Source organism: Hyaloscypha bicolor, assembly GCF_002865645.1.
Source record: "Hyaloscypha bicolor E unplaced genomic scaffold K444scaffold_13, whole genome shotgun sequence".
In the NCBI taxonomy this organism is placed as follows: domain Eukaryota; kingdom Fungi; phylum Ascomycota; class Leotiomycetes; order Helotiales; family Hyaloscyphaceae; genus Hyaloscypha; species Hyaloscypha bicolor.
In genome coordinates, this window is record NW_020194515.1 from 226,224 (window position 1) to 247,203 (window position 20,980).

At 48.8% G+C, this 20,980-nt stretch overlaps 7 protein-coding genes across 7 annotated transcripts; 4 read left to right on the plus strand and 3 right to left on the minus strand.

Moving 5' to 3' along the window:
* Positions 1-45: 45 nt before the first annotated feature.
* On the plus strand, positions 46-2,582 carry K444DRAFT_551398 (MFS general substrate transporter). Its single transcript, XM_024876541.1, has 7 exons — positions 46-582; positions 641-755; positions 803-1,086; positions 1,142-1,470; positions 1,520-1,820; positions 1,868-1,932; positions 1,980-2,582. The coding sequence occupies exons 1-7, from the start codon at positions 416-418 to the stop codon at positions 2,468-2,470; spliced, it is 1,752 nt and encodes a 583-aa protein (XP_024743313.1). The 5' UTR covers positions 46-415; the 3' UTR covers positions 2,471-2,582.
* A 611-nt stretch (positions 2,583-3,193) lies between these two features.
* On the plus strand, positions 3,194-5,040 carry K444DRAFT_517308 (FAD binding domain-containing protein; the record flags this gene model as incomplete). Its single annotated transcript, XM_024873765.1, has 6 exons — positions 3,194-3,540; positions 3,587-3,647; positions 3,867-4,075; positions 4,190-4,420; positions 4,468-4,679; positions 4,733-5,040. Coding segments are annotated over 6 exons (1,368 nt in total), but the record flags the coding sequence as incomplete, so codon positions are not given.
* Positions 5,041-7,147: 2,107 nt separating this feature from the next.
* K444DRAFT_551405 (ABC transporter-like protein) lies at positions 7,148-12,310 on the minus strand. Its single transcript, XM_024876542.1, has 6 exons — positions 11,958-12,310; positions 11,061-11,889; positions 10,587-11,010; positions 10,511-10,537; positions 9,964-10,462; positions 7,148-9,912 (listed from the first exon to the last, which is right to left on the minus strand). The coding sequence occupies exons 1-6, from the start codon at positions 12,048-12,050 to the stop codon at positions 7,354-7,356; spliced, it is 4,431 nt and encodes a 1,476-aa protein (XP_024743315.1). The 5' UTR covers positions 12,051-12,310; the 3' UTR covers positions 7,148-7,353.
* Positions 12,311-12,548: 238 nt separating this feature from the next.
* On the plus strand, positions 12,549-13,878 carry K444DRAFT_115797 (uncharacterized protein). The gene is made up of 2 exons (XM_024870359.1): positions 12,549-12,907; positions 12,974-13,878. Exons 1-2 carry the CDS (start codon positions 12,854-12,856, stop codon positions 13,574-13,576), a joined length of 657 nt encoding a protein of 218 aa, XP_024743316.1. The 5' UTR covers positions 12,549-12,853; the 3' UTR covers positions 13,577-13,878.
* A 920-nt stretch (positions 13,879-14,798) lies between these two features.
* K444DRAFT_517167 (uncharacterized protein) lies at positions 14,799-15,123 on the plus strand (the record flags this gene model as incomplete). Its single annotated transcript, XM_024873750.1, has 2 exons — positions 14,799-14,918; positions 14,986-15,123. Coding segments are annotated over 2 exons (258 nt in total), but the record flags the coding sequence as incomplete, so codon positions are not given.
* Positions 15,124-15,885: 762 nt separating this feature from the next.
* On the minus strand, positions 15,886-17,878 carry K444DRAFT_649582 (MFS general substrate transporter; the record flags this gene model as incomplete). Its single annotated transcript, XM_024885583.1, has 4 exons — positions 15,886-15,911; positions 15,950-16,222; positions 16,275-17,482; positions 17,565-17,878. The coding sequence occupies 4 exons, from the start codon at positions 17,876-17,878 to the stop codon at positions 15,886-15,888; spliced, it is 1,821 nt and encodes a 606-aa protein (XP_024743318.1).
* Positions 17,879-19,379: 1,501 nt separating this feature from the next.
* Positions 19,380-20,377, minus strand: K444DRAFT_606698 (uncharacterized protein). The gene is made up of 2 exons (XM_024879041.1): positions 20,009-20,377; positions 19,380-19,958 (listed from the first exon to the last, which is right to left on the minus strand). The coding sequence occupies exons 1-2, from the start codon at positions 20,333-20,335 to the stop codon at positions 19,590-19,592; spliced, it is 696 nt and encodes a 231-aa protein (XP_024743319.1). The 5' UTR covers positions 20,336-20,377; the 3' UTR covers positions 19,380-19,589.
* Between the last annotated feature and the right edge of the window lie 603 nt (positions 20,378-20,980).

The window sequence follows — 20,980 nt, forward strand, 5'->3', positions numbered from 1 at the left end:
GCAACACCATCTCACGCAGTGACCTCTCATTCCCCCTTCATGTACCCCGATATTTCTAATCATTTAGGGCACGCGGCAAATATTCATACTTTTTGTGTTGGAAAGAGGGAGAATTGCCGAAGAGCTTTGATGCGGGGAAGGGAGGAGCGACACATGGGAGGCGGGGTCGGGGAGTAAAAACAAGAGACCGGGGTTATTGCGGCATGCAGGTCAGCAGCTCTGCATCATAGCGGGGAAGAGTCCGAGTTTCATGGGGAAGTTCCTTGGGGACGCGGGGATAAGAAAGCTTTGAAGATCCCTTGTACATACCCTGGCAATATTTTCTTCCAACGTCGATCAACACTTTTCAACTGCTCAACCATACTTTGTTTGCTTGGAGAAATACAGATTCGAAAGTAAAGGCATATTTGGCAAGATGGCAGAAGAAACTGAGAATAGGGTTGAGCCTACAGCACAGCCTGAAGACAAGATTGTTTCTGTTGCTCAGGTAGAGGAGAATACCGCCGCAAATGTGGTCAAGGTGGACTCCTATAGAGATGATCATCATATTAATTTGACCTGGAGGTCTTGGATGGTTGTTTTGTAAGTTATTTCCTTGGATGCATTCAATAGGGTTGGCATTGGCTAATAAAATTTGTAGTGTGACTTGTTTTGCCATCATGGCCCAAGTTTTCGTCGTTGTGGCTGCTGGATCAGTCATTGGCTTCATAATCAGAGATATTGGCGATGCCCCAATTGCAGGATGGATCATTCAGGTGTGCTATTCCTAACTTCCCACCATTTTCCAAGCTGACAAAGAAAGGGACCGTTGCTCATGCAAAGCGTGCTGTCTCCCATCGTCGGTCGCCTCTCCGACGTCCTCGACAGGAAATACCTGGCTATGGGACCGCCAGTTCTTTCGTTCATTGGAGCCGTTGTCTCGGCCAAGGCAACTTCAATGAATATGCTGATTGGAGGGGGAATTCTTGTCGGATGCACCCTTTCTACAATCTCTATTGTGCAAGCTATTCCATCAGAAGTTCTACCTTTGAAGTATCGTGCTTTGGCCAACGGGTTTGCATTCCTTGGCGGAGCTATGGGAGGATTGTAAGTGTTCTCACCTCACATCTCATACTTTAAATCAAGCTCACATGTGACCCAGAATTGGAAGTCTCGGCGCAGGAGCTGCAACAAATGCGAACCCAGGCGGCTGGCGCAACATCTTCTGGATGCAAGCCGGCTTCTTTGCTCTAACAGTGCTCGGATTACTGGCTTTTTACCATCCGAAGAAGGAGTCTGATTTTCCAAAAATGTCGTTGAAGGAGGTTCTCTGGGCTTGTGATCCTATTGGATCCTTCCTCTTTATTGTTGCAACTACGCTTACACTTTTGGCTTTGGATTGGGCTGGTGGAGTTTACCCATGGCATGACAAGCACGTCGTGGCACCGCTCACGATCGGACTTGCCTGCTTAGTTGCTTTTGCAATTTACGGTCAGTGCCTCGCAGCGAAAATATAATTTTTAAGCTAATTTTCTTGCAGAATGGAAGGGCAGAGATGATGGACTTGTGGCACATGTCTTCTTCAGAAACGGCCCGAACTTTTCACTTTCGGTGTTCGCGTTTGCGGTTGAAGGCTGGATCTTCTACAGTGCAGTCAACAGTATCACGCCCTTAATAGTCCTTAACTTAGGCTTTGAAACTTCGGCATGGAAGATCTCGATCCGGCAGCTCTCTTACACTTTATTGTCACTCTTCACCTCGATCCCCATTACACTTTATGCTACGTGGAAGAAAGATCTGAAGACGCCTCTTCTAATCACATTTACGTTTTTCTTAGTGGTGTAAGTCCCTGAGATCAACCGAAAGCGTCCAATCTAATATACCTCAGCACGATCTGCTATGCAAATATCAAGCCGAGCATGAACCATGCTCAACTTGCGTTCAATATTCTTTGTAAGTCCTCACTCTACCTTCTCCCAACATCGACTGACATCAGTCAGCTGGTATCGGCCAAAGTGGACCGCTCACCCTCCTTGTTGCACTTGTCCAATTCACAACGCCCCACGCTTACCTCTCCACCGCAACCGGTCTTGCATTCTCTGCCAGAGCCATTGGCGGAGCTTTCGGGTCCGCAGTTCTCGATACCATCATTAATAGCAAGCTCAAGTCGACTTATGCTCCCGCCGTTTCAAATGCTGCCACCAAAGCTGGCCTGCCAAGCTCCTCGGTCCCTGCTCTGCTTAAAGCTTTCGCGTCCGGTACTGGATTCTCTGGTATCCCGGGAGTTTCGCCGGCAATCCTGGCAGCAGCGACGCACGCGAGTCAGGAAAGTTATGCGGCAGCTTACCGATTGGCTTGGTCGAGTATCATTCCATTTGTGGTGCTGGCTATCGTCTCAATTGTGTTCTTGAAGGGGGTTAAGGAGTTGATGACTGAGCATGTTGAGGCTACAGTTGAGAAGGATGAGCAGGTGGAGAAGCTTGCTGTTTGAAGAGGGTACTTGTTACGAGGGCAAATGGTGCATTGGCTGAAGCTGTCCTTCCAGAATTTGATAATTTGATAATAAGAAGATATCTTGGCTTAAATTACGGATGAAAAGGGGGACAATGAAGTCTGTTTGTTTACATGGCTGCGATAATGTCCGATTTGAGTCTAGTGTTCCCCGCATAATAACCCTGGCCCCCCCCTTCCCGGGGGAAAAATACTGTAAGCGGGCGAGTCGTGTGACCAATCTCGTCTCATCAAACGTCCGAGCGGAATTGAGCTCCGGATTGCTAATCCGGGCGACTCGGGGAGCGGTCGTAAGATCTTCCATGCGACGACGGTACGCCTCCCGATAAGAGATCAATTGCTCTTCGAGGTGGCAGGTTTCGAGGATCGTTATATGGTTTCCGAGCAAACTAGTGGTCTTCGCGAAGTCATCAATTCAGGCCTTCAAATCTCTCCCATAGCTCTCGGTCGCCAGTCGGCATGGGCCTACGCCTTATGAGGCTTGCAATTTGCTGGTCGTTGGTGCACGTAGCTCTGAGCTTGCAATTGCAGCAGCAACCTCTCATACAAGGCGGGAACGCTTCAAATGAATGCCAAAATGCGGTGGGTGAGCTTGATTGAAGATGAGAGCACGGCATTGACGTTGTAGCAGTGCACCTCACTTTTGAGGGCTTTTGGAGCAAAAACTCATTATTTGAGCCTTCCGCAAGGGTTCAGTGAAACATACTTCTCGCAGCAACAGCGAGAGGTCGTACCTGCCTGTGTTTTCCTACCCGCATCTGCCGAGGACGTCTCACAGGCTCTCAGGAGCATCAAGGAGCATCAATGCCATTTTGCGGTCAAGAGTGGAGGTCATGCAATGTCTGCTGGGGCTTCGAATGCTCCTCAGGGCATTACCATCGATTTGAGACATTTGAATCGTATTGAATTGGCCGATGATCAACTGACAACCTCTGTTGGTGCTGGAACTCGATGGGGTGAGGTGTACCGGAGATTGGAACCTCTGAACCTTACAGCTGTCGGTGGGCGTGATAGCCAAATCGGAGCAGGAGGATTTGTTCTTGGAGATGAGTACAGCGGACGATTTCGTTGGCCACATGACTGATTTTGCAATAAGGGGTATCTCGTTTACTTCTCGGAAACGGGGATGGGCTTTTGACAATGTGAAGAATTTTGAGGTGAGTTTGAAGTTTGTCCTGCGTCTTATATGGAATTTGTCGCGGCTTTACTCCTGGAAATCTCCAAAGCCTCAAGTGAAGCGTGACAACTTCTGCAGAAGAGAATTTCCAACCAGGCAGGGGCAACCAGGAAGGGGCTAGGAAGGCACTTTCCTACATGGAGGATACGCCTTACAAGCCATTTCAACAGGAACAGCTACTGATTTTCGCTCATTTCAGGTCGTCCTTGCAAATGGTTCTATCTCAAATATCAGCCAAACATCACACCCCGATCTGTATTTCGCCTTGCGTGGTGGTGGCAGCAACTTCGGCATTGTAACTCGATTTGATCTCGAAACTCATCAGCAAGGTCTATTTTGGGGAGGACATAAGTTTTACTTGCTCTCAGATATCGCTGAAAGGAAGAAGTCCATGGACATTGAATATCCGTTCAATGGCACGCCAAGATGGTTCGCTCAGAAATTTTCGACCTGGGCAGTCCAAGCGGCCTGCCGTTTGGGATATTGCTCAACGGTCAATGAGATCTCTCAAATGTTGGAAAGCTATTCTCGGGGAGATTCGGATCCCTCTGGACAGATCATTCTCTCTTTTGCCTTCGTTCCGATCTTCGATGTCTATTTAGTCTGTGTCAATCTTATGCACGGTCGACCAGAGCCGTACCCACCTGTCTTCAAGGAATTTGAAGCGGTGAAGAATATATACTCGACAACAAGGATTACCAAAATGACTGGCGTTGTGGCTGAGGTGGACTGGATGAACAAAATTGGCTATCGGTAGGGACATAAAATTCTGGAAGAGTTTGCAGCCACTGACGGTGTAGGCAATCATGGGCAACTGCAACTTTCAAGATTAGCGTTCCGTTTCTCTCGAAGTTGGTAGATATTTTTATTGCCGAGACCGATACTATCAAGCACGTAGATGGCTTCCTTCCAAGCCTCATTCTTCAAATCATCACCAAGGATGAAATTTCTGCTTTTCGAAAGCATGGAGGCAATGCATTGGGTATTTCAGAAGACGAGGGACCTCTACTGTGTAGGTTTTTGCCGATCTGAAACACTCAATCGCATTCTTATAAATTTGAATAGTACTCAACGACGCAATCCGATACAGCGACCCCGCTGACGACGAGAAAGTACATAATGCCAACGACAGGTTCATGAACAGAGCTGTGGCACTAGCCAAAGTGATGGGCCTCGATCACCGGTACATTTACCAGAATTACGCGAATCAGACCCAAGACGTGTTCGCTGGTTTGAGTCCAGAAAACAAGCAGCGACTATTGCAGATACAGAAGAGGCATGATCCAGAGCGAGTTCTATCACGCCTTCAACCCGGTGCCTTCCGGTTACAGGAATCAGCAGATTCAACTATGAAGGGTCGCTCCGGTTTATGAGACAGAGTTTCAGAAACGGCGTTACTCTAGAGGACGTAATGGGCCCATTGATACCCCTCTGGTATGGTGACTGAGAAGGAATATTAGTTGCACTTTTTCGGATCACTAATATAGCTTTTAGATCTGTTTGCAAGTGATAGTCACGCTAGGGATCTAACTATGGCACTTGAGATTTGTCCTCCTTTCCCGATCAGGCTCATGGATTTTATTCGTTGAAGAAAGGGTACCTTAGGTGCCCTCAATTCTGGCTCGAATAAAGCATTCCCCAATAAGGGGATAATATCTACGAGGGGGATGCATCTCAGACGCTAGCGGCGGCAAAGAACACCCCGAACTATATCAGTAAAGGCACAGTATTCCGAAACACAGATTTCGAATCCAGTTTCTGCTTCAACTCTTTCAACCTCTCCCAATTATCCCGAAACAATCCTCAGAAACCCCATCCCCTCCCATTAATGCGTCATATCCACCTTTCATCATCAGACCAGCTCCTGGCAAGTCTTCAACTACCTTATTAGTCCACACATAAACTTCCTGTTGATTACTGTCCTCTATAGTCTGGCCATGAGCCTCCACCCAACTATGAGGTTCTCTTATACCACAACATGAGTTCGGCCTGACTTTCGTTGCTTGGCCATGAACAACGTGAATTATAAACATTGCTTTAGTTCCGTCTGGAATCTTTTGGCATGCTTGAATAGCAAGTCGACAAAGGATTCCGAAAGTTCTCTAATGTAGGCTGTTCGGATGTTGGTGTAGATAAACGTAGGACTAAAGGCTTTGCCTACTTCTCTCCATCCCGATAAGGTAGCTTCAAACTCGTCAGAAATTCATACTCCATGGAGGCAAGGTTTGGCTTACTCTCTTTGACCGTATCCACAACCACCTCCCCCCAAGAATACTCATAAGTCCCATTAGCCCACCATAAGCATCAAGACGTCCCTCTCAATCATCTCCCAATACCCCCTTAAAATCTGCCTCGCCTCCGTAACAGGAAAGGCAACCAACCCAGCGACCATCCTCTCCAATCTATACACCCTAACACCCAAACTAACCACAACTCCAAACACACACCCATCTCCCCTCAGCCCCCAAAGCATCTCCTGATCTGCTTCAACGATTTCTCCCTCAGCATTCACGATCCTTGCACCAAGGATCTGATCACAGCCTATCCCAAACCTCCCACCCAGAGTCCCGTACCTGCCGCATGCAACTCAGGAGGTGTAGCCGACTGAACTACGAAGTGCAGCCGCCCTGAACAGCTACTAATCCATGCGGTGCAAGGAAGTTGGCGAGGTTCTCGCTAATTGTTGGAATGAGTTAAAACAATGGAGTTCTTTATTATGGCACTTAAAAAGGAATGATTTAGAGTGTAGAAGATTAATTGATTCTCTGATGCTAGGGGAGAAGGTTTCCTTGAATAGGTTAATAAGAATAAAGGATACTAACTAGACAAAGGAAACCTCATGATCTCAACACTGATTACACCGCCTTCGATCCTAACGCTTTCCTATCATCTGGCAGGACGTTTTTATCGAGTTCACGGAGGTCGATGATTAGGGAAGAAAAGACGGCGCTTCGACCCCAGGAATCATGGCGCCCGCACCGCACGGTAAAGGGGATAGAATGCGTTGTTCTAAAAGAGATGATTTGGGAAACTTGGCGGGCAGTTGTTGGGCAGACAATGGCGAGGGGAGCGGGAGAGAGGGAGGGGTTGAGGTAGGTGTTTAGGGAGGGGAAGGTTGGGTGCGAGGGGGTGTAGGTTTTGAGGGTTGAGGATAGGGATTGTAGGCGAAGGAGAGATGGAGTTTCTGATGAGATAAAGGGAGGGATGAGCCTGATGTGGCTGGAGGGGTGCGAAGGCTTGCATTGGCTGTTGATTTTGGATTGGGGGTATCAATATTGAGTATGCTGTGGCTTGCAATCTGAGATCATAAGAGAAATGGAAGCTCAACTGAGTTGAATGAGAGATGGGAAGGAAGGTACCACCGAGGTGCAGGTTGCCCCTCCATTATTGCCTCTTCTGCATCAAACAGACACCACATTGCAGCTTGAGATACAGGGAGGGGCTGATAGACATTGATCAAAGAGTGCTTGCATCTAGAAAGACAATCTCAACTCAGAGATTAGACGAATTGTATTCGCTGCAGAGGTCTTAAAAAGCATTAATATCCCTACCATTTAAGCAAGACCATTATTTTTGTCTAAACCTGGCTCGGATCATATACGGTAGACATTTATTGAGTTTTCCAACACATTAATTTGAGTCTAACAGAGCCCCGAGGTGAAACGTCACTCTGCCCAACGACAATTCTACTCCATCCTCCCCGCCATATCCCCCGCTGGCGCTGCCTCCACAATCTTCCCCTTCGCAAGACTAACACAAAACGTCGCATTACTCACAGCTTCTACGCGATGTGCTATCGTGACCACAGTGCTCTCCCTCATCTCCTCCCTCAAACTCTCCTGGATCCGCATCGCCGTCTCGCGATCAATACTTGCCGTCGCTTCGTCCATGACTACAATCGGGCTTCTCCGCAAAAGTGCTCTCGCCAAACCGACAAGCTGCCTCTGTCCTTGACTTAAATTCTTGCCGCCTGTGTCGATGTTTGTGTCAAGAGACCATTCGTGGCGTGACGCGATTTTCTCGAGGACACTGGAACATTCGAAATCGCTGTATTCGTCCAGTGGGTCGAGATTTGCCCGCATGGTGCCAGGGAAGAGGACAGGCTCTTGGGCGAGGAAGGTAACACGCTTGCGGAGGGATTGGAGATCCACAGTTGCGATGTCGATCCCGTCGATTATGATGCGGCCAGATTCTGGGGGTGTTGTAAAGAGGAGTGAGAGGGCTAGAGTGCTCTTCCCCGAGCCTGTGCGGCCGATTAGCGCAGTTGTTGAGCCGCCTTTGATTTTGAGATTGATGTTTGAGAGTGCCGGCTCGAGATGAGGTGCATATCTGAGGGTGACGTCCTCAAAGACGATATCACTTCCGTACAATGGCCAAGCTGCTGGAGGGATGACTTTTCCAGGAGGCTCCTGGTCGAGATGCAGTAATTCGACGACCCTTTCAACGGAGACAAAGTCCATTTGGAGTTGTCCATATTGCCTGCACAACGTGTGGGTAGCGCTAACGAACATTCCGGCAGCTGCAAGGATGAAAGCCGTAAGGCCAGCAGATAAATGGGTGAAAAGAGCCAGCCCTGTGATCAGAAACGTTGAGCAAGCTGACAAGGCGTCGAATCTATACTGAAGCCAGGCTTGGAGACTCCAGTAAAAATGGTCCATCTTTTGGAAGTTGTCCGTTACACGGATAACTCCATCTTGAAATCGAGATGCTGCGCAGTAAGCCCTGATGGTGGTTAAGCCATTGGCCAATGCTCCAAAGTTTGAAACCAACGGAGTAAGAGAAACAAATTCTAGCCGGCGTAGACTCTGGGATGTTGGCAGAAACTGCCTAAATATAAGGACAAAAGCCATTGTGAGAATTAGGGCGAAGACAAGGAAGATTTTGGTAACGGATCCAATGACCACCACGGCGGATATCCATGCGACAGACTGAAGTGCCACATTTTGGAACTGGGCGCTAATATTGCCATCAACGGTCCTAAGATCACCTGTAAGCCGATTCATCAATCGGCCAACCGGGGTAACATCGTAGAACCGGAAAGTCGCATGAGAGACCCTCGTCACGACCCTGGCAAATAGGTTCTTCCCAGCCTGGTATACGATGACCAACATGGCTCCTTGAACAACGATATAGATTAAAGCCTGCGCAATGGCTAGCAGGACGAAACCGATAAGCCAAGGGCGAATGTTGTCCTCAGGAGAAGGTAGATCGCCGAAGTATCCGCCTGATTTCTCCACTCGGTCGCCATATGCTTCACCCCACTCTTTGAGAAACCAGGTCTCCACAATATCGACAAAGCGGTATAGGCACATAATGACTATGAGAATGAACCACCATTTCAATTTCCCAGCTTTGATATATTCCCAGTAGATCTTTGACTGGACCCCGCCATGCGCCCGATGCTCTTCATCCAAGAATTTCTCGGGAGCGGAGCCTGTTTTCATATTGTCTTCATCATTTCCATCTTCGTTTGTCGAATCTTGCGATGTTACTCTATGTAATTCTTCGAATGGAATGGTTTCCGGATCGAGAAGAATTGCCCGTCCATCTGCTATCTGCACCGCTTGAGTTGCCATGCCGAGACACAATTCCGTACGATGCGTCACCAGAATTGTGATCCGCCCTTTGAGCAGAGGACCACACAAGCATCGCCGAACAATGAAATCTGCGGTTTGGTGATCAAGGGCCGAGAGCGGGTCGTCAAGCAGAAGTGTATTGGCTTTGGAGTACACGGCTCGGGCGAGAGATATACGCTGTTTCTGCCCACCAGAGAGTCCAACTCCATTCTCACCGACCATGGAAAGATCGCCATGCTTGAAGGTCAACATATCAGGAACCAAGGCGCAAGCCTCTAGGACCTGCTTGAACCGGGTCTCTTCATAAGGAGCAGCGAAGAGGATATTGTCTCGGATGCTCATGCTTTGTAGCCATGGCGTTTGCCCACAGTAGCCGATCATTTCTTTGGTCCTGTGATACTCCCCACCTAGCTGGTCGAGTTCTCCCAGTAAAGCTTGTAGCAAAGCTGTCTTTCCAGACCCTACTTCTCCACAAATGACAGTCAAGCCAGAGGGGAAGAAGAGGCTAATCTCGCTGAGAACAGGTTCCTCGGCCCCGGGCCAGGCAAATGACGCACTCTTCAATTCGAGCTGGGTGCTTCGTGGCATATCAGAATCGGCGCCATCTTTTTCTGGTTCAGCCATGAACTCTTCGAGTCGGTCAACAGAGACTTTACAATTTAAGAGAACCTGTCATTCCGTCAATCAAAAACTACAGAACAGATGACACGGAGTCCTTACGGTTATGAGATTAGGTAATTCCCTTAGATAGTTTTCGAGCATTCTGAAGAGTTGAAGGGCAGGGAACGCAATATCAACGCGCAATGGCTTGTCGGACAACATCGTGTACGCCCAAAAGGCGACCACCGGGAACAAGCCACTCGCAAGTTTATTCGTACAAGTTATGAGCGCGCGCCAAATACTGGTGATGATCTTCAGGTTCAACTCATGTTGTCTTGTGACCATAATTCGTCCCAGCCAGACGTCTTGCCATCCGTAATAGCGCAGGTGGCGGATCGACTCAACCAGTTGGGAGATTTTGTGAAACTTCTCATCAGTAGCGACTCGGAGTTTTCGCTCCCAGTAAATGAGAGCTCGTGCATATAATGCGTTGAGGGCTTGGGCCACGACAATGGTGATGACGCCTATGAGACAGGGCCAGCCTAGCAATTGCCATATCAGGACGACTGAGAAGATTAAACCGATCGGCTGAGAGACAATATTATTGAATTCCCAGAATCTGGAGGTCATGTTAGTCAAGACACTCAAGACGTGGTTGAATACATACCTTTGGGAAATATTGTAAGCGTCTCCGCTACATAGCCGTGTCAGTAGAGGTTCTTCTCTGAGAGGGAAGTCCTCACAGCATTATATTCAGAATCCGCCCCATTGATGCTGGTTGTTTCGCCGGATCATTCTTAGGGGGTTTTCTGCGACCACAGAGCAGGAGAAAAGGCTTTGCTAGAAAGCCCAGTGTCCGACTGAACCAACTTTGCTTGGCAGGCTTTCCGCCACTTGAGGTACCATTTGTGTCAGCCTCGATGATCGCCTTGCTGCTCAGAGCAATGACCTTCCTGGACAGCGTCTTCTCGTAAAGCATCGTGATCATCTCTCCACGAGATCTTTCGTATGCACGTCTCCCAAACCACAGCGTGAACACCCCCGATTGGGCTGCAAGCATTCGGAGGACCAGTGTCAACACTGCGTAGTTGAGAGCAGCACGCGTAGGTGCCAATGGGTTTTCCATACTCTGCAAAATCTTTTGCAGAAGTACTGGTGAGGAGAATGCTGTGAATTTGGTTAGAAAGCTAGTGAAGTATGGGGCTTGAATCACATACTCGCCGCCAGCTCGAACATACTCAAGCCAGATATAATGACAAGATCGAGTCCATTAGCTCTGAAAAGCCTTCCCAGAACGGATCCATTCAATTCTCTGAAAGTATCATGTAGCATCCTATGCTGAAACTCATAGCCCAGCTGCCAAACATCTTCATCGTTCAATTGTCTTTTGTTGCCAATAGACATGAGTGGCGCCATCCAAGACACGGTCATAAACTGCCAGGCGGTCAAGTCATCCTCCGGGCTCCGTAGCTCGGATGTGGGTAGTCCAAAAGCGGGACTTATCTGGTCCTTTGGTAAATGAGGATGCCTCAACGGCATGACCAGGATGACGCCAATTGCTACGAGCGCTGAGATGAGGGCAAGAATATACGGCAAGTCTTTAACATGCAGTCCGGAAGGGCTATCGACAAAAATGATGGCCTGCGTGGTAAAGATGGTGGTATACAAGACAAGCAAAGCCAGCGGAGCAGTGTTTGGACGACAAATAGCGATGACAAGAGAGCCAACAGCCCATGATGCTGATGGAAACACCATCTCAGTTCGAAAGGTGGGCAAAAACACCGTGAGCGTTTGGACGGCAAGGCAGACGCCCGACACGGCAAATAGAACAACGGTCAAGCGTGTGAACGACTTCTTTTCACTGGGCAGGAGATCACCTTGCTCCCCTTTCGGCTCCTCGACAAAAGCCCGCGACCATTCCGGACTCCGTAAGCCCCTCGGGAGTAGCTTCACGAGGAACCCTAGCAAAATGCATCCTGCAACCACGATTGGAACTGCAGAGATGAAGGGAAGGGTACAGCTTTCGAAACGAGCATTCACGGGGTCCTGTTGATAATTTAGTCGATGGGAAGCTTCAGAGGTGGGGGAATGAATGGTGGGGGGTTGATGCCTACCCAAAATCTGGAACAAGAAGCAAATGGATGGCCATCTAATACACGAGGAGCGAAGATGTCCCCGTCTCCTGTTTGAACCCCAAATAACGCCATGAAGTTGCTTCAACGACGAGCGTCGACGAGCTGCATGCCCAGGCCTGCGATGAAGTTCTTGCCACCACTCGCTATGGATGCCGTGTGCCGAGTCCCCGGGTGAAGTACCCTTGCTTCAAAATCGGTATAACTGGTCCCGAGGGTGAGCAAATGGATGTTGAGACGAAGCTCGAACATTCCGTCACTTCATGAGTGAGATAATCTCACCATCATTTTAAGAGCAGAGAGACGAAACGTTACCTCTGTATGTTGAATTTGATTGATCCACTGCGGTGGGGATTTTCGAGGGGCAAGCGCCTGAATAGGCGAGCCTTGGCTGCGCCGTTCAAGAGTGGGCATGGGCTTGTGGCTTCCCCTTTATTGCCCCCCTGAAGAGTACTCTGTGATTGGTGCTTTTGTCTGTCCATAAGTCTTGTCCACAAGTTGTCTGTTAAGGCGTCTGCCTCATGTTGAAAGCATAGGATCCGAATGCTGTAAAAGAAAATGAAATGAAGGTTGTTGACATCCTACTTGCTTCTCGTTCTTTCCTTCACAGAGGAGCCCTGAGGCTTGAAACTTCAAGCCACACTGGTCCGTGCACACAAACGTTGTCCACCACGTGACAGAGAAATCCACGACCACCTCCTCCTTCACTCTCAGCCTTCTTCACCAAGACCATACTAACGACCTGTTCAAATCTATCGAGCAAGCCAGCATCATTACTTATGCCTCCTCTTCAATTCCCTGTGACCAAATAGTCGTACGCTGCTATCAGGCAAGTCCCAAGGACAACAAGGCTGTCTACGATCCAAGAGGTACTGGATATGTCGGATCCTGATACCTTGTTTCCCTCTTCGCCAGGGCGTGAAGCGAGCCCCGTGAGTTGCCTAAATGGCCCTCAGTCTTTCAAATCTGTATCGCACCGACTAACCATGCATTTCCAGAGTTCTGAGGCTTTGCAGCTCGAGGATGACATCGAGGCTTCTTACACCAAACGTGGACCAGCGCAAAGTAGGCTTCGGAACGATCAGGCTGTGAAAGGTCCATCACATGGCTCCCTCACGCCACCCGATGAAAGGAAAGAAGTCTCTGAAAACGAGAATCTCACCGAGGATAATGAACCCACTCAACACCAGCTTCCAGAGAAAGGTTTCATCAGACTGAATACCCACGATACTTCATTTGTGGATGAACACATTCCAAGCATCGAAAAATTCGGGCAGGATCTCCAAGTCGCCATCAATGCTGCCTGGCCAACACGAAACGGAAATCGGTATGAAGAGGCCCACGTGCTTCTATTGAGTTGGGAGGATGATAACCTTGGAGTGGCGCGTGAGATCAAACGCCTCAAGCACGTGTTCTCAGCTCTCTATCGGTACGACGTCCAGGAATTTAAAATACCATCGACGACTCCAGGAAAGGCCACAACGTTCCGGTTATCGTCTTTCCTTGAAAATGACAGCCCCAGCAGCCTCTTGATCGTGTATTACGGAGGCCATGCCCGTTTAAGTAATCAGACTAACGAACCTCCAATTTGGTCAGCGTAAGTGCCTTTTTTTTACCTCGCCGGTGGAGAGAGTGAAGGAAGCCATTGCAACTGAAGTATCGAAGCCTCATCTGTAGGTGATGATTAGGGATTGAATGTTCCAATTTTATTGGGACTTTGAAAAGCGAAACAGCTAAAATGAGGCGAACTCTATTGCTAATGAAGAATACAGGACTGATAAAGTTGGATCACCAACGTTGCCATGCGGTGGAGTGCAGCAGCTCCTCGAAGAAGCAGCCTCTGATGTCCTCCTTCTCTATGATAGCTGCCACTCATCACATCCCGCAATCAATACTGGTGGTCAAGGCGTCACAGAGGTCATTGCAGCTTGTGGGTTTGAGACGCAGGCTCCGGCAGTGGGACCACATTCCTTCACGAACTCTCTGATAAGAGAATTAGAGGAAGCCTTTAGTGGCCCAGCTATCTCAGTAGCAGAGCTTCATGTCCGAGTAATCGGTTCATTGAAGAATTGGAAACCCGCACTTTTGAGAGACCGAGATGGCAATCTTTGGACAGATGAGAATGGCAGACCACGATTCGAAGTTCATAAGCGGAGGACGCCAGTCCATTGTTTTTTGACTAATGAGACTCCATATCGGAGTATCATGCTCGCACCTCTTCGCTCTAAATTATCACACGCAGCAGTGTCGAATATTGGCGGAGCAATTCCTCAAAGAAATGCGTCAACTAACTCTACACTTCCAAGCAATTCACAAAACGACTCGGATCGGGCGTCTTCGACAGCACCAACGATTGTCTCGGAGTCACCAGAACAATCCAAGTCCCTCCAGGTTCTCCTAGCTGTTCGACTAGATGACAATTATTTTCTAGATGACAGCCTTGCCGAGGAGGGGAAGAAACTTCGAACTTGGTCCGAATGGCTCAAAGGCCTACCAAGTGGAGCAAAAGAGGTCAGTGTCCAGGGAGTATACAAAAGTTATTCGACTCTCGTCCTTTTGAATATGCCTCTGCTTCTTTGGAATCTCTTGCCAAGCAATAGCGCCTACTCTTTCGTTGGCTTTGTCCAATCTAAAAACTTGGTACACCGTCTTGTAGAGGATGGAGTACCGTTGAAAGAGGACGTCAAAAGTCCCAGCCTTCCAGGGGACAATGATCGCCGGCCTGCTCGCGGTCACCGTACATCAGATGGCCACGCGAGTGAAGTTGAGGTTGCCTTTGCTCAAAGCGTTCTGGACATCATAAAGAGTGGTCTTTCGCAGGCAATGGAACAGCAAGCCAGTAACCCGAGAGCTGCTCCAGAGAAACCCGAGGCGGGGATAAAGTTCAAGGATGCTGTCGGCAGAAAGTTCACATTCCCATTCACCATGGCTAAAACCTGGAAGGTGAGTTGTGTGTCCTTTTCCACTTTGATAATTGAATATATCAGAACGACTGACATAGGTTGTATAGGGTGTAGAGGAGCTCATCAGACAAGCCTTCATCCACGTTGATGTAATTGGCCCTCACGTAAATGAGGGGCACTACGACCTAATTGCTCCGAATGGAGAGATCATCCTTCCTCAAGTGTGGGAAACCATCATACAACCCGGATGGTCAATCTCAATGCACATGTGGCCCATACCCGAGCCGCCGAAGCCGGTTCCTCCTCCTCCGCCACGTTTTCGTCCGGAGCCGGTTCCTCTTCCACCTGGCTTTCCTCCGAAGCATTCTCAGTTTCCTCCTACCCCAGCACACAGCGGATCTCGTACCAGAGATCTCCCTGGCTCTAGCGGGCATGTTGGGCCGCCACAACCACTCTCTTCGAGTATGTGGTCGGGTCCAATGCCCCCTGGTAGGGGAACTCCACCCACTTCTTCCCATCTGCAAGAGGATCGAACATCATCTGAACACGAGAAGAAGCTAGCTAGAAAGGGTCCGAATGATATCCAAATTCATATACCGAGGAGCGATACCGCGAGTTTAGTAGATGATGATGATTGTGAATCCACAATGAAAGTCATCTCTAGGTTCATGAGAGTACGAAAGGTCTTCAGGGTGGGAAGGATGGGCCACGGTAGCAATCGTGAGAATTATTTCCGAGTCAGTCCTAAGAAAGAAGCGTTGTTGCTGCTTAATGAGTATGGACGGAAATTGGTTGATGAGGCTATGAAGCATGAATTTTAGTCTCAGAAGTCATTTTGTGAACAGATAATTTGTTTTCGTATTTGTAGAAAAGGATCGAAATTTTCATAAATGGATAGGCTTCTTCCCCATGCAAAAGCCATCGAATGCATCATGAGACATTATATCATACAACCCAACACCCCTTACACCTCAACGTGACCGTGATGCATCGGGGCCGCATAGCTGTTATTCCGACTCGCCATTGGCGTTCGCTGAGGGGTCTTATTTTTAGACGGACCAGCCATGCTACTCTTCCGGCTTCCCATAGTTTGCCTAACTCTCAGCTCCTGTTGCGATCGTGAGAACGAATGCGCTCGAATAGCGCTTTGTCTGCTTGGGATCCTGGAGAGACGACGTCCAGGAACTTCTGACTCTGTTCTAGCATCTGAGAGCTGTTGAGCAAATGGCGAGCGTTTCCGGAGCACTGGTCCTTTCCAGTAGATAACGTAAACTGCGATGACGAGGACGAAGGAGATGCAGGCCAGAATGGTGGAAGGGTATGCAAGAGGCTGCCCTCCAATGTCTAAGATGCGGGTCAGTTGAATGTTTAGTTTGAAGTGGGGAATTAGGCTCACTTGTGAAGAAAGGAGTTGCTGGAATGGTGAGTACACCAGCCAAAAAGTCTCTAGACCACCCGTTTCCACCAGTTGCAGACGCCGAATAGGGTCCATAAGCGCAAATCATGTAATCGATAGTTGCCATGTAGATAGAGTAGTTCGCAATACCAACAACAGCGGCGAATATCATCGAGGCGATCCATGGAAGTGGAGGCCCGGTGCTGGTCCAGGCAAAGCCGATGAGTCCGATAGGCAAACATGGAGCTGTGTACAGAAGCCACCAGAGACGAGATTCGTATTGTACTTTTTCATCGTCAGGCTTTGCTTTGCGCTCTGCAATATTTCTTCGAATAACTGGGATGAAGCTGAACCAGGCGATAAAATATCCAATGCCGATAGGGATGAAAGCCAAGCCCTGTGAAACGGTACTGAAGCCCCATTGCTTGTAGACCAAGCTGAAAGACTGGATGAACATGAAGATCAGAGCGTCGCTGAAACCACTGAGAAGCGATAACGTAAGAACAATCGGCTCGGTAAGGAACATCTTGAAAGGTCGGATCCAGGTTACCAAAATTTCCTTGGCCGAGAATCGATCACTGAAAGGAACAAGTTCGTCCGGTCCCCAGATGTTCTTGTCTTTGCCGCTCTTGCGTCGCTTCTTAGCAATCTTGTCCAGCATAATCGTAGTTCGGGTCTCGGGAACGAGAACAAGGTGCATAATCTGGACAAAGCCTCCAAAGATGAGCTGGATCCAGATGGACCATCTCCAGCTTAGGAAAGCTTCGCTGAAGCCACCAACAATTGGTCCAAGGATAGAACCACCAACAGAGGAGAACACGACGAAAGCAACCGCGTATTGCTGGGTATCCGATTCCCACATATCCGCAATCATTCCCAAGGTGACAGAACCACCAGCGGAAGACAGACCACCCAGGGCTCGCCCAACCATAATAGACGCGAAGTTCGGGGCGAGTGCAACAGGAAGTTGCCAGATGTTGACCAGTAACAAACTTAGTTGAAGAACGGGTTTTCGTCCCAACTCTTCACTCCAAGGTGCCCACAGCTCACAACCAAATGCATAAAGCACCAAGAATATCATAGCACCACATCGAGCTGCTTGTTCGCTGACGCCGAACTCTTCCGATATCCCGGGAATTGCATTAGAGTAAAGACTGGTGTTGAAGTTCATGGAGACTTGAACAAAAAAGATGACTGTGAGAATCATCCTATTATATAATTAGCATATGATTAACAAAACACTTGACGACCAATAAATTTCATCTGGGTTGTGTCTCAAAAAGGACTTACCACTTCTTCCAGTTGGGATATGAATATCCGAGTTCATCGTAACACATATCCTCAGTCAATTCGATCTTGTCGTAAGTTCCAGCCTTCTCGATATTCGGCAAGTCCTCTGAGTCATCGCTATTGGCAGTAAATACTTGATTATCACCAAATCTTGGATGGTGAGAGGTGCAAAGGGCAACATTCTCATCGCGCTTTAATCCGGCATCTTCGGCCTTCGTGGTGGATGAAGCTTCAGAATCATCATGTTTTTCGTTGGTGACTTCGTGCTCACCATTAGGAGCAGATGATGCTCCAGGCTCTTCGAAGGCCACCATGTCGCGACTCGTTCCTCGAGGTACCGCTGATGAGCAAAATCGATGGGCGGTTTTAAAAAAGGTTATATGCTCGCGGAGAAAGTACGAGGAACCATCAGAATAAGGGCTAGTTCTCCAATAGTCTATAAACAAATCCAACGGCGTTTTCAAGATAGGCACTAAGAGAGATATTGTACGTGGGAAACGACTGGAAATAATGGAGATGTAGACCCGTATTTTTACTCCCACGGGGTCAGAAATCAAATTGATAACACGACGTCATTTTGCTGCAAAGGTCGAAATGTAGGGCATGGGAGAGCTGGGGATTATTCAGCCAGGAGGCACCGGAGTCGCGCCAAAGATCCTAACAAACGCTTAGCAGCCTCACTTGAAGCTTAGATCTGCAGATGGTGACCGCATAGACGGCACTTCTCCACAGACCGTCGTGTGAGGTCCGATGCATCCAACTGGGAGACACGAGGATTAGGGGAGAAGTGGACAAACTTTCAGAGACCGAACAAGCTGCCGGGTGTCTGATTTGACCTTGTTTTGACATGAGAAGGTACATGGAGATCTACGAGATTCTTCCGCAAAGACGCCTGTACCGCTGCTGGCCATGCAGACAACGAGTAATCCACCAGGGCCCCAATTGTTAGGTCCCCGGGAAAAAAGCAATGACATCTGTCAAGAGCGCAACAGGCGCGGAAGTGGAGCGCTGGAAGTATGGAACATCTGGAAGCGTGCAGTGGTGCACCAAGGCAGCGTGACAAAATGACGTAGTAAATGAGGCACCCCGATGGCGATCAATGCCTTCTCCAACTTACGCCACTGTTCGAGAGGTCCATGTGCTGTTCGCGAGAGCATGGCGAGATGTTTTCTTTCTTCGCTCAACAGTTGTGTTGAAGCTTTAGATTGATACCGATGAGGTTCAAGCAATCCAGAAATCCGGGGCGTTGTTGAGCGGTTGAGCCGCAGAAGAGGATGATCAGCAGGTGGGAAAGGCGTCGCCAAGCTGTGCCTCATCGGAGATCTCCAAGCCAAGCTTTGGCAACAGGAGGGTCACGATGCTTGTTGGGTTGCTTGTCGAGCAGGTGGCTTTTAGAGGTCCAACGATTCAGGGACATCGGAGATTTCTTGGAAGCTGGGTCGCGTGAGCAGCCAGGAACTGTTTCCGTTGTTGAGGCTTCACGTCCTGCACGACCTGAGATGCAAGAGTGGGATGAAGAGACAGCCTTGCGTGCCTCGCAGGCCCGCCGTTGTAGTGCAGACAAGCCTTGAGAATCGTCTACCCGGTGGAGGGCCCGAACTGTGTCGCGTTTCTCGGCGGGCGCCTTGCCCTCTGGTGGATCATTGTTCCGATGCCTTGTTAAATTTGAGTTCGAGTATTTAGATATGGTTTCTGTCTGGACGCTGCTCTTCTATCGAGGTCTTTGGAGTCACGATGAAAGTTCTGAGAGAAGTGAGAAAGGGCAGGAAGATCCTCCTCCTCAGAAGTTCAATCACGTGAGTATTAACAAAGTCTGCCTTGCCTGGTTTGCTACTAATTAGATTTTCCCTTAAAAGTGAAAAGCTTTCTCATAGGCCATCTCACGTATATTGTTCGGTTTGAAAGCTTGTGGTTTCCAAGCCTGCTTCTGTCTCTGTCTAGAGTGGTATCACGTGATCTTTCGGAAGCATCTCTATTCGATGGCCATAGACTGAAGCCACCCTTTGTCCCAGATTGAGACCTCCTCTATTCCCTAGCACCCCAACCTCCTTCAACAGCCCGTAGCAACGGACACTCAAATACCCACCTAACCTTCTCCTGCCTCTCGCCCAACAACGCTCTCCACCTCTCACCCTGCTTCATCACAACACCCGCTGCCAGGAGCTGACACCCTACTTCCTCACTCTCAAGAAAATCCCAACTTGCCTGTAACGTCTTCCCCGAGCTCACTGCATCATCGATGATAATAGCTCTCTTTCCTTTGGCCAAAGACAGTTGATTTGGATCGAGATACAGCTTCTTGAGACCAGATGGTGAAGTGATGGACGAGACTTCCGTGGAGAGCGTGTCGGTGTACCAGAATTTCTGAGAGTAGCCTAGCGGGATGTATCGATCTAACAGTGCATTAGTATTTTTGATTTGCAAGAGATATAGAGCGCCTTTCCCTTTCCTAATCTCTGGGCGACAGTCTTCGCGAGTGTCAAGCCCAGCGTCGGTAACCCAATGATGACATCCGGCTCGGACTCTCTCACTGCCTCAGCCAGCATTCTGCTCAACTCATCGTGAACGTATATTGAAGCCTGATTGATGATCAAAGAAGCGACTGCTTCCGAAGGATTGCCTGCAATCTGGCGGATCGGTAGCACAAGGATGCGGGAATCAGGTAAGGGGGCGGGGTAGCCGTATTTCCAGGGTGCAGGGGTTGCATTGTCTTCTGACTCGAATTTTTGCCAGTATGTTGTTGTTGATTCTGTAAAATGAGGAGCCGTCATTGTGGGAGGTCAAGTAATGGCACGTGAATCCGGTGGGAGAAGTTGAGCAGGGAGAGAGAGGGCGAGAAGTTGCGATGGAGGTGTCAAAGGTTTTGAAAGGGTGGGGTAAGCGATGTGAGGTCGAGCAAGGAGAGGAAGCAAGGCGCGTCCGAGCCGCTTCAAAATGAATTATAAAAAAAAGAGTCATCGCTGAAGTCGTGTCACTTTGAATACGAGAAAATGGAAATTGATTTATCCAGCGAAAAAAAACCCCATTATGGTCCTAAATGATCTCCGTGTTCCAGGACAATGGTGCTAGAGGATAATATTCGCCTCGCTTCGTTTTACCCAGATAGCAACCTCTCGCCCAGATAGCAATCCAAGCTTCATCTCCCACACAGATTCCAGTGCATGCCCAGTAAGTGGCCAAAATAAACAAAGCCCCTTTAGCGATCTCGCTTGTACCTCAAAATAAAAGAATCCCCAAAAAGAATTCCAGCGATTCAAAGAGCAAAACTCTGGCGACCAGCCCGGAGGGTGGTCGCTGAGCGAAACAGCCGAACTGTTTTTTCCGTGAAACCTGCCTATAGATCAACTTCGATAAGTTTAGTTTTCTCTGTTCGCAGGAGTGGTTCGAGTGATGACACCCCTACTACTAAGGCTCTT